The sequence below is a fragment of the Diorhabda sublineata genome, chromosome 3 (genome assembly GCF_026230105.1).
Source record: "Diorhabda sublineata isolate icDioSubl1.1 chromosome 3, icDioSubl1.1, whole genome shotgun sequence".
Classification (NCBI taxonomy): Eukaryota; Metazoa; Arthropoda; class Insecta; order Coleoptera; family Chrysomelidae; genus Diorhabda; species Diorhabda sublineata.
In genome coordinates, this window is record NC_079476.1 from 39194100 (window position 1) to 39207241 (window position 13142).

Sequence of the window (13142 nt, forward strand, 5' to 3'; positions counted from 1 at the left end):
AAAATATTCTACAGGGTGTTTCTATATTCGACAACGCTCTACCACAGAGATATCTCAATAAATGATTCATTTTGATATAAGAATAGGACCCTTACGAGGCCTAGTCACTGAAATATAGGGTGTTCAAAATTTTAAATCAAAAATTTGCTATAAATCAAGAACAACTTCAAATGTTTTTTTCAAATTTGTTCACCTAAATGCTCTGACATAAACAAACTTTGGAAAAATTTAACCAATGGCGTGCTGTCAAGGTTAGTTGTCATTTTTATTACCCTATTCTTACGCCACTAGTGCAAATTCTTTTTTAAATTGCCTGATTATTTTTAGTTCAAAAACTAATAACCTTTTATATGTAACCTTGCAAGGTCCATTGTTTTGAAAAATTCAATACTTTTTGATATTTTTTTGTTATTATTGTAATGTCAGAAAAAAATTTTCCTCTAATGTACTTAAAACAACCGTATGCAACTAACATTATCTATTAGCAGTGCTAAATTAGAGCCCAAATTGACGATTTTTATCATAAAAAACGTAAAATTGCCAATACGGAAAAAGATATTGGGATAATAAAAATCCATATTTAAACTTTATATTTGTATGTTGAACTAAATCATAATATAGTATATATTAGATTCGCCCTGTATAAATGGAAGCTTATTCATCTAGTTACCAAATGACGTCACAAGAAAATGAAAATATCTTGAATGTTTACAATATACTTTAGAAGGGATGAGAAGAAGATAATTTAAAATTAGTATAGACTTAAAATCAGAATGGCGTCAGAAATAATTTAAATAATGTCTACGACGTTATAATAAGAGTGACTTTGACATGTCAGCATTTTTCTTGTGTTGAGCGCTAAAATTTCCCTCTAGCACGTCAGCATCTATTAGATGACCAATTGAACTGTCAAAATTTTATCTCTCTAAAAGTTTTGATGATTTTGGAAATAACATAAATTAAATCATGATGAAAATGATAATTGAGTGAACGATACAAGCATTTCAATAATGCCACGTTTGTGTTTTATAGCTGATTAGTTTAAAACATGTTTGCGTCTTTAAAAAATAAAATTCGCGAAGAAACAGGGAGTGATTTATCCAAGTTAACAGCAAAAATCACTTCTTCCACAGTTCAAAAGATTGAATCTTTACGAGGTCGCTCAACTCAAGGTTCAACTTCTAGTTTAAATTCTATAGTATCTTCAGAAAGTGTAAGGGAAGATGGTCCTATCGATTCCGATGAATTCAAGAAAAGGTTGAGCAGAATTGAATACGATTTTTTAAGAAAACTAGATATCAAAGAATCAGAATGGCGTGAAATAGTTAAAGAAAAAGATAAAAGGATACAGTCATTAGAAAAAGACCGAGACGAAACGCAACAACAGATAGCTAGTCTAAGAGAGTCTCTTAAGAATGCTGAAGGTACTTTTAGTTATTTTTCATATTTGAAGTATAAAATAGTATAGGTGCAGTTGTTTAATAATTCATTATCTGCTTCTTAAGCTTTGCTGTTAACCAACATATTTGTATTTCAAACTCAAAACATTTTTTTAAAGAAACTGTTGAATGTGGTATTATATTTGTGTAACAATGTTTCCATTTGTTTTCAAAACAAACCTGTGAAAGAAATAATTGTAAAAACTAGATTTCGTCAATAATTCACTAACCTATAAACCAAAGTAGAATTCATACAAAAGTCTCATGAACCCGTTTAAAACTAGTACAAAATCTAAAATTCAAATGAGTGCAATATATTTAAAAAATTCACAAGGCATTTCCTGTTTAAACAGTCATAAAGTACCTTGTAGCTAAGTAATATAAAATACTAAGAATGCTCCAATTTCATTATCTTGAAAGGTACCCAGGTAAGTTTCTTCTACTGATAAAAATAACTACCTATATGTGTATGATAAGAAATAATTACTTTTATGTGGATAGTTTTGATTGATATAAAATTGAAAAGAATAAAAGTTGAGTAAAAAATATCATGTGGTGTACTAGAAAAATGATTGCCCAGGACATGAGCTATCATGGTAATCTATTTATTAACACCTTCCTTTTTATTCTTTAATAAATATTGAATATTTTGGTACATACTTACAAGATTAATAAAAGCAAAAATATAATTATTATTTATTTTTATGTTTCCAAATCATCTTTATTTTAGTTCTCTTCAATTTTAATAATATATTTTGATAAAGACTGAGGATAGTTGAGGAGTCAAATTTTTGTCTGTCTTACAAAAATTATAAAAAAAACTAATTTTGGAACAAAACAGACCTAAAAACAAGACGATTTAGGAACGTAAACTATTGCACTATTGAAATATTTTTGATACATATATGAAAGTGAAACCTATTTTGAGACAAAAGACAAATCCTTTTACAAACATGGCATTGAGAAGTTATAGAAGCTTTAGAATTATTATATTGCCTTTGAAGTAGATTACATTAATGAATAAAATCGATTTTTGCTAAAAAAATGTGTTTTTCTTAGTCATACGACTTATTAAATAAATGCAAGGTTGAAAAATCTTTTATTTCATATTTTTTACTTTCCTTTCTATAGGTAGGACAATATTCAAGTTTGAATAATATTTTATATGTCATTACAAGTTTTATTTTCAGAATTCAATTCTAAAATACTTTTACACAAAGAAAACAACGAACAGTTAGAAAGTTTACAAAATCAAGAATTAAATAAAGTTAAGAATTTAGTTCTGTTGAGAGATCAAGAAATTAAAGAAAAATCAAATGCTCTCAAAGAGGCTAATGTCCAGTTGGAAAAATTACGTAATGAGGTTGCTAGATTAAGGAGGCAAGAAGAACTCCTGAGTGATGTACAGGTATGTAAAATTATTTTATATGGTTTAAACTGAATTTTGTATTTTTTGTTATAGTTAACAACATTATTCATTGTATATATTAGATGTTATCTACTAATAACTAGTTATTTTGATATTCCATTCATATTTTCTCAAAGTTATTTTTCAAAAATAACATTTGTAAGTAAATGTTTCCGCAGAAATGTTTCTTGTATATTATACCAGTATATTGATATAAATCTTCAATAATTTTAATGTGTTTTGTAATAAAAAAATATAGGCAATAAAATACTTGACAAATCTTATTTAAAATGGCTTTTTACCAGTTTTTACTAAAAGTATAGTGGACTGCTGCTCCCACAATTATAATAAATGCCATTTTTGTTGAACTTAAAATCGTGTATTATATGATAATTCCATTTTCAATTCTATAGATCAAATTTTTCAATTATTCGACTATTGTTTTCTAAAAATGTTGACATTTTTATTGATTGGTCAATAATGAAGCTTCACCCTTGACTAAAAACACTAAATTTAGGTTGCTGAACACATCCTCCCCTGACATATTTGTGTCTTGAAGAAAAGTGACATTAAGATAATGCATGTCTTTGATACATGGGTATATGGACTTCAATAATAGATACCTTGAACTAAAATCTGCTTTCCGAGAACTAAATAATAATTTACATTTATAAAAACAGCTAAAACAATGTTTTTTAACTTAGTTTTGTCATATTTGAGATTAAAACTCTTGTTATTAGTCTATCTCCAAAGAAATATGTAGACTAAACTAAAGACTTGATCAGTTGGGAGGTACATAAATCAGTCAGTGTGGTCCAAGATAGAGCAGAGTACATTAATACCAACAAAACTGTTATGAGGGCCAACAGTTTATTAAGAAGTTAGCTAATTTTTACTATCGTGTAGTCATTCTATAATTCCTTGTCATGGAAATGGACCAAAGGAAGAGAGATTGATTAATCTAGGATTCTTCTTTTGTTCATTCCTTTCAAGTCTCTAATTGTCTTCCGTATTTACATTTATATTGTTTCTTTATCTCTTATTTTTCTTATTTCCTTTCTTTTTCTTCCTCCTATTACTCCAATTTTGTTCTAGAAGCTTCTCTTATTGTCTTCATATTTATTTGCTAAATTTTTTTCCAAATTGTTTCCATGTTTTCTTTTTTCCCTTTTTAATTTCTCTCTGATTGCTTTGTAGGTCTCTTTATTTTCTTCTCTTCTATTTTTAATATAATTCTTCTATATTGCCCTTTTCTGGTTAACCATTTTCCTCATTTCTTCTGTCCACCATCTGGTTTTGTGTTCCTTTCTTCTCTAAGTTCTCGTCTCATGTCGTGCTTTTTTTTTGGAGTAACCACCTCAATTGGAAGACCATCCTCGGTGTCTCTACAACCACGTTTAAGCAAAATATAAGTTGGATAAAAATTTTACATTAATATTTCTACGTTATGTGAATTTTTTTCAAATTCTGCATATTGAAAATTTTGTAAATGCAATAAACCGGGCCAGTATCGCAGCTGTCCACATTTTAGTTTAATCGTTGTACAGTCTGTTTCACTGTTATTCACTTTTGAAGTTAGCAACCAATTGTCTTGTGTTATATCGTTTCGGTGAGCTTCTGGGCAATTCACAGGTATGTGCTTCTCGCAATTAGAATACCCAAGGAAAAACATTGACAGTTACAAATACTTGTTTGCAATTTCAGGACGATTTGGAGGCATTAAGACATAGTACAGCCAGAGATTTGGCGCATCTTGCTTCCAGTTTATCCAAAAGCGAACAGGAGAGAAAACATTTACAAGATTTAGTTGTCATATTAAGGCAGAATAATAATGACGGTACAACTGATGATAAAGTCATTTCAGAAAGAAAATTGTTGGAACAGAGACTAGAAGAGGCACATCTTCATTTGACTGATATTAAAACATCTTGGAGCGATAAAATAGCAGCTTTAGAAACGCAAGTAAGTGGAAAGTGTATTTTATTTGAAAAGCGAAAGCACTGTGGATTGTCAGGTAGTCAAATATTTTACTGGATATTTAAAAATTTGTAGATCTACCTTCAGTTTAATGGAAAATACAATGTTTGAAACTATCACCTTTTCTAATTGATTCAACTTGCATCATGATACGTTTTTAGGTGGGTAGACTGAGTAGACAGGCAGCCGAAGAAGGATCTGAAAGGCGGAGAGCCGTACAAGAAAAAGAAAAACTTGAAGAAAAATTAAAACAGCTCGAGGCCGAATTGGAATGTAACAAATTTGAGTTGATGAATAGGGATATTAAAATAAAACGTCTTTCGGAAGATGTAAATGAATTATCAGCTGAACTCAAAACCATACATTCCGATAACGAAGAAGAAATTACTTTCCTCAGAACTGAACTTGTGAGTCAAAAGAAAATTTGAAATTGGGTTTTTTTTTATTTCGCTTAAATGGGAGTTTCTTATCAAAATTACATTTCTTCTATAAACATCATTTGAAATTGATATGGATTAAAAAATATCCTAAATTACTGACAATTTAGTGTAACCAAGATGTTGAATTGGTCAAATTATTCTTCTTTCTCCTGTGACTTGGCCCTTTTCTAATTGATTACACAGTTATAAAATGTTCTAAAAAACTATTTTTGACTGTTGGATTGGTTTTCTTGGGCCTCGGTCTTCGCATGTCTATACTGGAAATGTTTCAACTACACCCTCGGATTGGCTGTAAAACCAACGCATATTAGGGGTAGAGTATACAGTCTATACAGCCGGGAACAGTCTGGAGGGGAAAGAATATAGAAGAAAATATCTTAGATGGATTCTTTGAGGACTAAATAACTCCAAAAAGTTTCTTCTCACTGTGACCTTATTCTATTAGATCTAGCCCAAAAGAAACTCCGGATCATTAAGTTACGGAATTCTTTGTCATCACATTGGATTATTAAAAGGCTGTGGAGGAGATACTGGAGTTATTTAGAACTGTATGGTAAGCTGTAGGTGATCTGTGATATAAGAAATAGTCTGGAGGGGAAAGAATATAGAAGAATGTCTTCGGTGGATTCTTTGAGGACTGAATAACTCTAAAAAGTTTCTTCTCACTTTGACCTTATGCTATTAGATCTAGCATAAAAGAAACTGGATAATCTAGTTACGGAATGCTCTGACATCACATGTTAATATAAAGAAAGGATGTGGAGGAGATATTGGAGTTGATTAGAACTGGATGGTAATCTAGTAAAGCTCTATTGTGGGGCATAATAATAATAATAAACCTTATTTAATCTAATTTACAATATTATTTTTTTCTTCAGCTCATTCAAATGAAACAAAAGGAATGTTATGTTTGATAGTAAACTCCAAACATTATTTAATCTGCTTGATTGTTTTTAGCACCACACTCACTTTGCTTGTTTATTATTGGAAATATTTCAGTATTTGATGTTATATTATTTTAAGTAAATATCGATTTTATTTTTTTTTTAAATGAAATTATATTTTTTTAATTTTAGCTTGCCTTTTTACTTCTGGATATTTTGTTATCCTTTAAGGATAAGTATTATCGTTTTATTTAAGAAAATTTATTTATATTACATATTTTATGTTGAATAAAGTTTATTGTAAGTATTTTGAGTTATTCTTTTCACTGCCTTAATTTAACGCTCTTTCTATCTTGTGTTTAACCAATCGGGTTGGTATGGGAATACTTTTGGGAAAAAAATATTTATAGTGGTCAATTTTATCCATATTATAATATTTTTCAGTCATTTCACAATAGAAATTTGATTTTTTTTATAGAAGTGCCGAGGATAATGAACGAATTAAAAGATTCTAAACATTGAAATGTACCATTCAATACAAAAAAAATCTTGAAACAAAAAGTTGTCATTTTAATTTTTATATAATTGAATATATTACTATATGTCAAAGGAGAAAATAAAATTGACTACATCTTAATATATTGCAAACTGAAAAGGCTCCTTGCTATAATGTGTTTAAAATTATTTTGTTTTTCAAGGATAACGCAAAAACCGATTTAAAAACAGCAAAGAAAAATTTAGATAATGTAGGTAATGAATTGGGAAAATCAGAAGAAGAGATAAGTAAATTGAAGATCACCATAGACAAGGAGCATTTAATTAATAATTCTCTGAAGGAAACCATAACAAAATTAGAGAAAGAATTATCGGAAGAAAGAGCCAATTCATTGAACGTACAAAAGACTTTAACCAGGTTAGTATTTTTTTTTATTTAATTATGTCAATAAACTCTGTATTGTTATAAATGATTTTTCCAGGGTGACTTCTGAAAAGAATACGACTCTTGTACGTAACGCGGAGATTTCCCAACAAATGGAACTAGTCAAACAGGAAATGAGACAACTAGAAAGAGAAATGTCGGAACATTTGAATCGGTTATCAAATTTGGAAGAAGAAAATACCAAATTGAAGGATAGCGTGCAAATAGAACAAAGACTGAGAAAAAATATAGAGGAACTACAAGAACAGATCGCAGAAAAAAATAAGGTGAGCCATATTAATTCCTCAACGTTTTTTTTAAATATACCTTCAATCGATTTCAAATTTTTTTTTACTTATATTAATTCTATTTTGTTCTTACTAAAATTTTAAGCTTTTCTACATTTTTTTTGTATTGTCTTCCATTTCTATTTGATATATCATTAGTTACATATATAATGTAGTATAGGCTCTCTTTCACATAATATAGTGTGTGGACTCCTATACTAATGATAGCTGAGCAGTAGACTAGATTAATTAGTCGTAACTTTGTTCTATGTATTTATTATTAATAACCATAAAAAAGTAAAATAGTATCAGGTATAGAGTACTGACCACTATACTACTGAGAATACTGCAGGTGTTACTGGTATAGGAGTCCATACACTATATTATGCGATACTTGTGATATTTTTTTAATTTATTAACAATTGTGTTTTGAGTGTTATCTTCTGTAGATAAACTAACACATTATTAATTTCTTTTTTTTTTTAGAATATAAAAACCTTGCAGCTACGTTTGGCCGATATGAAAAAGACTCTACAACAAGAATTGAGAACTCCGGGAAACCCTAATTACCATTCTGATTTATTGGATCTTAATTCTGCTGCTATTTTGACTCCGACTCAAATGTCAATTCGACATTTTCCTTCGCTGGTTAAAAGAGACGACGAAGATGTTAATTTTAAATATTTGAAACACGTTATTTTGAAATTTTTAACTAGTAGAGAATACGAAGCTCAACATTTAATTAAAGCAATATCGACACTATTGAAATTTACGACAGAAGAAGAAAAATTGATACAAGACACTTTGGAATGGAAGAAATCGTGGTTCGGTTCCAAACCGAAATATCCGACGTCGGGGGGTAAATTGAAAAATTTCCCTAATAGTTGATGGTTGTTTTTTACCGAAAAGTATTTTTTACAACAGTATTCTTGACTTATTTTTACAAAATTGCCTATAATATTTAAAGAAAAAAATAAATTAGTGGCTTCCATATGGTAAAGAAGGTCACAACTAAACTTATAACTTTGTTTAATTAAGTTAGAATTTCTGGAACCGTTGGTGATATTCATACTGAACACACTGTTTACACCGACACTCACAATTACTTTGTCAGACTCGCGTTTCAATAACTTTTCGCTTTTTGTTTAACACATCCTGTATTTCGATACTTCTATGTTGGTATTATCGTCTGCGGTTCGACGTGACGATAAGGATTCTACTACGTAGTCCGTAAACGTCACTTACGCCCCAAATCCGGCGTAATCAATTAAAGAAAAGAGGGATCATCAGAATTTTCCTCCGCTAATATAATTTTCTTTAGGTTGGAGCAGTGGACATCATAACCGCAGGTGAAACTACCTGTATGAAAACAACAGCCCTTTGTGCATCTACAGATCTTGAGGCACAAGGATGAGATCGTCTCCCAGTCTAATTTGGTGACTGGTAAGCAAATCCTGAACCTGAAAAGAGATCAAAAACCACATAATTGAATGAAAATAAACTCTAATGATGTTGGAAATTGCGTACGATTCCAACTACAGGAGACTAGAAAGAAACATGTGCCCGTTTGGCCAACAAATTAAGAACACAATTTTTAAAAATTCTGTCGCTTCTCGGGTCGGGAATGTCCCCGCAGTCATCCATCTTGTTATTTTCCCGACTCCTGGAGAACTAAGGGTTCGACGTTGGAGGCACCATGCTTGGACAGTCGATTGTTGTGAAGGCCCGTGGCGCCGGTTAAAGAAAAAATAAATAATAAATTTGATGAATCTTAATCGTAGAGTAAGATCCAAGACTGAGATGGTTAACATTTTTCGAAAGTTTCAGAAATGCCTGTCCGTATTTTATTTCTTTGTCTATGTCCAGTCTTCAAAAAGCTTTATGCCCAAATACTTAAGTTTACTTTTTCTATGGTCCCCCCTTCTTTAACTATTAAATAATATAAAAATATAATAAAACTATTTAGCGGTGTGTATTTAGAGTCTTTGATTAGAGCTTTTTTATTTATTTAACTAAGTACATACTTTCAGGGAATCATTATATACATTCCGACTGTATGTGATATACGGGGTACATTCATAAACTAAGTTTGTATATATGTATATAACCTTGTTCTTTATGTGTATTTATACATTTTCCAAAAAAAAATATCAATATATTTATTTCCAAACAAATAGTGATTATTATTTACCTGTTTAATAGGTAAAGTTGGCCCAAGGGTAGGGTAATGTTTCAAGCACGGTCCCTTTGGCCGTGGAAAAAGTTTGAAATAAAAGAGTACCGCTCTGGGTTGTGGGGAAAGTTCAGTTGCGGGTCTATGTACCGCACCAGAGCTCAATGTGTTAAATTTGGGGTGTATTTTTAACATTAATGATTTTCTAGAGCGCGTATGTTCGCGTTCATTCTAAGCACCGCTTTAGACATTTAATTTTGACAAACGGGAAATTAGTATTGTTAATGAGCGGGCTATTTGAATACTTTTGATAAAATATCAAATTCGTATCCTCAATCACCATATTGTTATATGAAAAGCTTTTGGATAATCAGAAATACTACACACAATCGGTTTCTATTAGGATAATTGATTTGTTATAAATAAAACCACGTGATTTATATAATAGTTTTTTATTTGCGTACATATTTTGTAGACACTGTATGTGAGCACAAATATGAAATCTAGATGCGAAATCGGGTTGTCCACTATGAAACATGCTTCTAACATTACTTGAAGAACTGTAAATATGTGTTATAATCGAAATCTGTTTTACATAATGAGCGAGACATGAAAAAATTTTTAATTTCTAAAAATTTATATGTCACTACTACCTCTAAATATATCAAATACAGTCTTCAAATGTTGCCGGTCTAAAATACAAATTTTCTCTTAAACTAATCTCAAAGCCAAAGTTTTTTATCACAGGAAAATATACTAGAAAATTTTCAAAATTCCTCTCAATTTCTTCATAATACTGTAGGAGTTACAAACATCATTCTTTAAAATACTATTTACAAGATGATGACTAATAAAAGGACAAGAACATTTTTTTTATATAAATAATTAAAATTTTCAATATAGAGTCTAAAATTGGACTATAATTTTGAACCTTACATGCTACTAGAGCAACTATTTTTTTGTTTCTCATACTGAGAAACCTAATGATTGGTTTTTCCAAGGACTTCGGCTTCTGATAGGCCTCGAGCACTATGGGTGTATCAGAAGAAGGTTTGACAATTCACTTGCATTTTATATTGGAAAATCAAATCCTCACGAGCTCAATTATAAATTCTATGGAAGCTTTAGAACTTTACAATTTTTTTTCAAAAGAAAACCAAATTTGTATCTCATGAACCGCAAGAATTATCAGCAAACGAAACAAAAATTCAAGTAGTTCAAATCTACCATCTTTTAAGACATCAATTATAAAAAAATTGCGCCTTATGAACTACAATAGGATTTCAAGCAAACACGAGGACCATATGTAAAGTGTGATACTAGTAGTTCAAAAGTACCAAATGTTGAAATGTCAATTCATCGATTAATTAAAAGAAAACAAAATTTGTATCTCATGAAACGCATCAATAATCAGCAAATAAAACAAGAAATGAGAGTAGTTCAAATGTACCACCTTTTAAGACATCAATTATTAAAAAAATGCGCCTATTGAACTGCAGAATTCTAAGCAAACCCGAGGAACATAAGGAAATAGTAGTTCAAAAGTACCATATCTTAAAATGTCAACTCTTTTAAAGACAATGGAATTTGTGTCCCATAAACTGCGGGAATGAAACAAGGAGTAAAAGAAAATAGTACCAATAGTTTAAAAGTACCATTCCGTGGAACTTTTTGAACATTTTTCAACAACGAGCATCGAAATTTAATAGCAGATTTTTTGGATTAATTAATAACAGTAGATAGAACCTGGACTACTACACTACTAAAACTGGAAACCAGTCAATACAGTAGATTGCCAAAGGCAAACGTGTTCCGAAAGTGATTACAACCATTTTTTGGATGGTTATGAGATTTTTCATCAGTACAAGCCACCTTCTCATACTTTGGTGATCACCATGATTAAAATTCGTGAATTGCACTTCGAATTGGTTGACAAACCACCGTGCCTACCAGATCTGCCCCCCAGCGACTGTTTCCAGTTTTATAATCTTGAAGTTTACTTACAGGAGAGAGATTTTTATAGATTAGAGCATCGCTGATACTGAATTTCCAATATTATAAGAATGAAAATGAATCGAAATTCCCAGTGGAATTCTTCAACTTTGTTTCTTTCTATATTTCTATCAATAGTATTTTTTAATACTGAGAATACGTTTGATATTTTGTTGGGAAAGGTTCGAAGATAACAAATAACAAAATCTGAGTATGTCAGATGTTATTACGTTAAACCAAAATATTCTTTTTCTTCCAATAGATCTTTGGACCATTTATGATGAGACCAAGATATTGTTTTCTTCTTTACACTTCATCACGTCCTTCTCCACTCTTCTCAGAACATCTACATTGATCCCATTATATTCCCAGTACCCTACAGTGGATCCATACCTCGAAGGCGTCTTCTAGGGCTAGTTCGCAATGTGGGGTTCAACCGTAGAGAACTGGGAATACATAAAACTTGAGAATCCAAGAATCCAGAGAAGCTTCTTGATCTTCATAAACGATGTACAAGCTTCCTCGATTCCTTATTTGCAAGGAATAGCAGAGGTAGTCAAAGGTCCTTGGCTCATCCTGATATTCCTTGAAAAAGTATTTGGATCTTACTGGTTACCTTACTGGTCATTGTCGCCCCAGGAAACTCTTATGAGAATAGGTATAGAAGAGTAAAGGGAAAAACTAAAGGTCGCTTCAATGACCTTTGCAAGGCAATGAAAAAATAATTCACGGGAGATGTTTGTGCGTTTCGTTGTTGTTGAGATATGTCGTCTGTTGCTATACTTCAACCAACTGTAAGTAAGATGAAATAAGACTTCATCAAGATGGTATTTGGAACTCCCACAGTCTACCATTGGTAACTTATATAACTAATAACTTTATTTGTCGATCACAAGTCTTACACATTGTTTACGATATGTCCGTTATTTGTGATATCATAAAGTAAATAATTTCTACATTATAACTTGTTTTTAATAAAAAATAAGAACATAACCTAGAATTAGCTCGTTAACTCGTATAATTCCGCCTCAAAACTTTCCCATTTTAAAGGAATTCGGGATTAAAAAAATCTAGATAAAAAGATAATTCCAGGGTACAGTCTTGTACATAATATATTCCACATATGATATTTCATGTTACGTATTTAATAATTACGGGATGAAAAAAAAATCTACAAAGCTGTGCGTTCGTCGTACACTATAACAGCTTCGTTGTCGACTAAGGAATCTGTGTCCTTGTGTAAAAATTGACTCCTAGACTTGCTTAAAGCTATTATGGCTGCCTCGTCGTTACGCATGCGGTTTTTTCGTTTTTTACTAAAATTAACCTAAAAAAATAAATGTCACTTAAATACTATTTGTATACATATACATGTTTTGCCTGTCGTGGGATCGCATCAGCTCACGTTGATTATTTTTCAATCTCTACGCTACTTGAGTTATTTTAATGTAGGAGGATTGTCAAAAAAGTTTCCGACCTCAACGTGAACAAGTCAGTACTTTGAATATAAGTTGAGAAATTGCGCATGTGTTGAGAAATTCTCACTAAAATTTCAGTAATTTCTTTTTGAAAGGCGATATACACCTACGCAGGTTTTCAATATATTAAAAGCTTATTCGAATT

General features: G+C 30.8%; 2 protein-coding genes across 2 annotated transcripts in view; one reads left to right on the plus strand and one right to left on the minus strand.

The window, feature by feature from the left end:
* Window positions 1–873: 873 nt before the first annotated feature.
* LOC130441002 (golgin subfamily A member 1) lies at window positions 874–9528 on the plus strand. Its single transcript, XM_056774436.1, has 8 exons — window positions 874–1424; window positions 2630–2847; window positions 4552–4809; window positions 4986–5231; window positions 6847–7061; window positions 7126–7354; window positions 7841–8213; window positions 8676–9528. Exons 1-8 carry the CDS (start codon window positions 1049–1051, stop codon window positions 8705–8707), a joined length of 1947 nt encoding a protein of 648 aa, XP_056630414.1. The 5' UTR covers window positions 874–1048; the 3' UTR covers window positions 8708–9528.
* A 430-nt stretch (window positions 9529–9958) lies between these two features.
* LOC130441003 (uncharacterized) overlaps window positions 9959–13142 on the minus strand; it is a 44118-nt gene continuing 40934 nt past the window's right edge. The window contains exon 6 of the mRNA XM_056774437.1: window positions 9959–12846. Coding sequence (XP_056630415.1) covers window positions 12691–12846 — 156 coding nt within the window. The 3' untranslated portion in view covers window positions 9959–12690. The remainder of the gene's footprint in view (window positions 12847–13142) is intronic.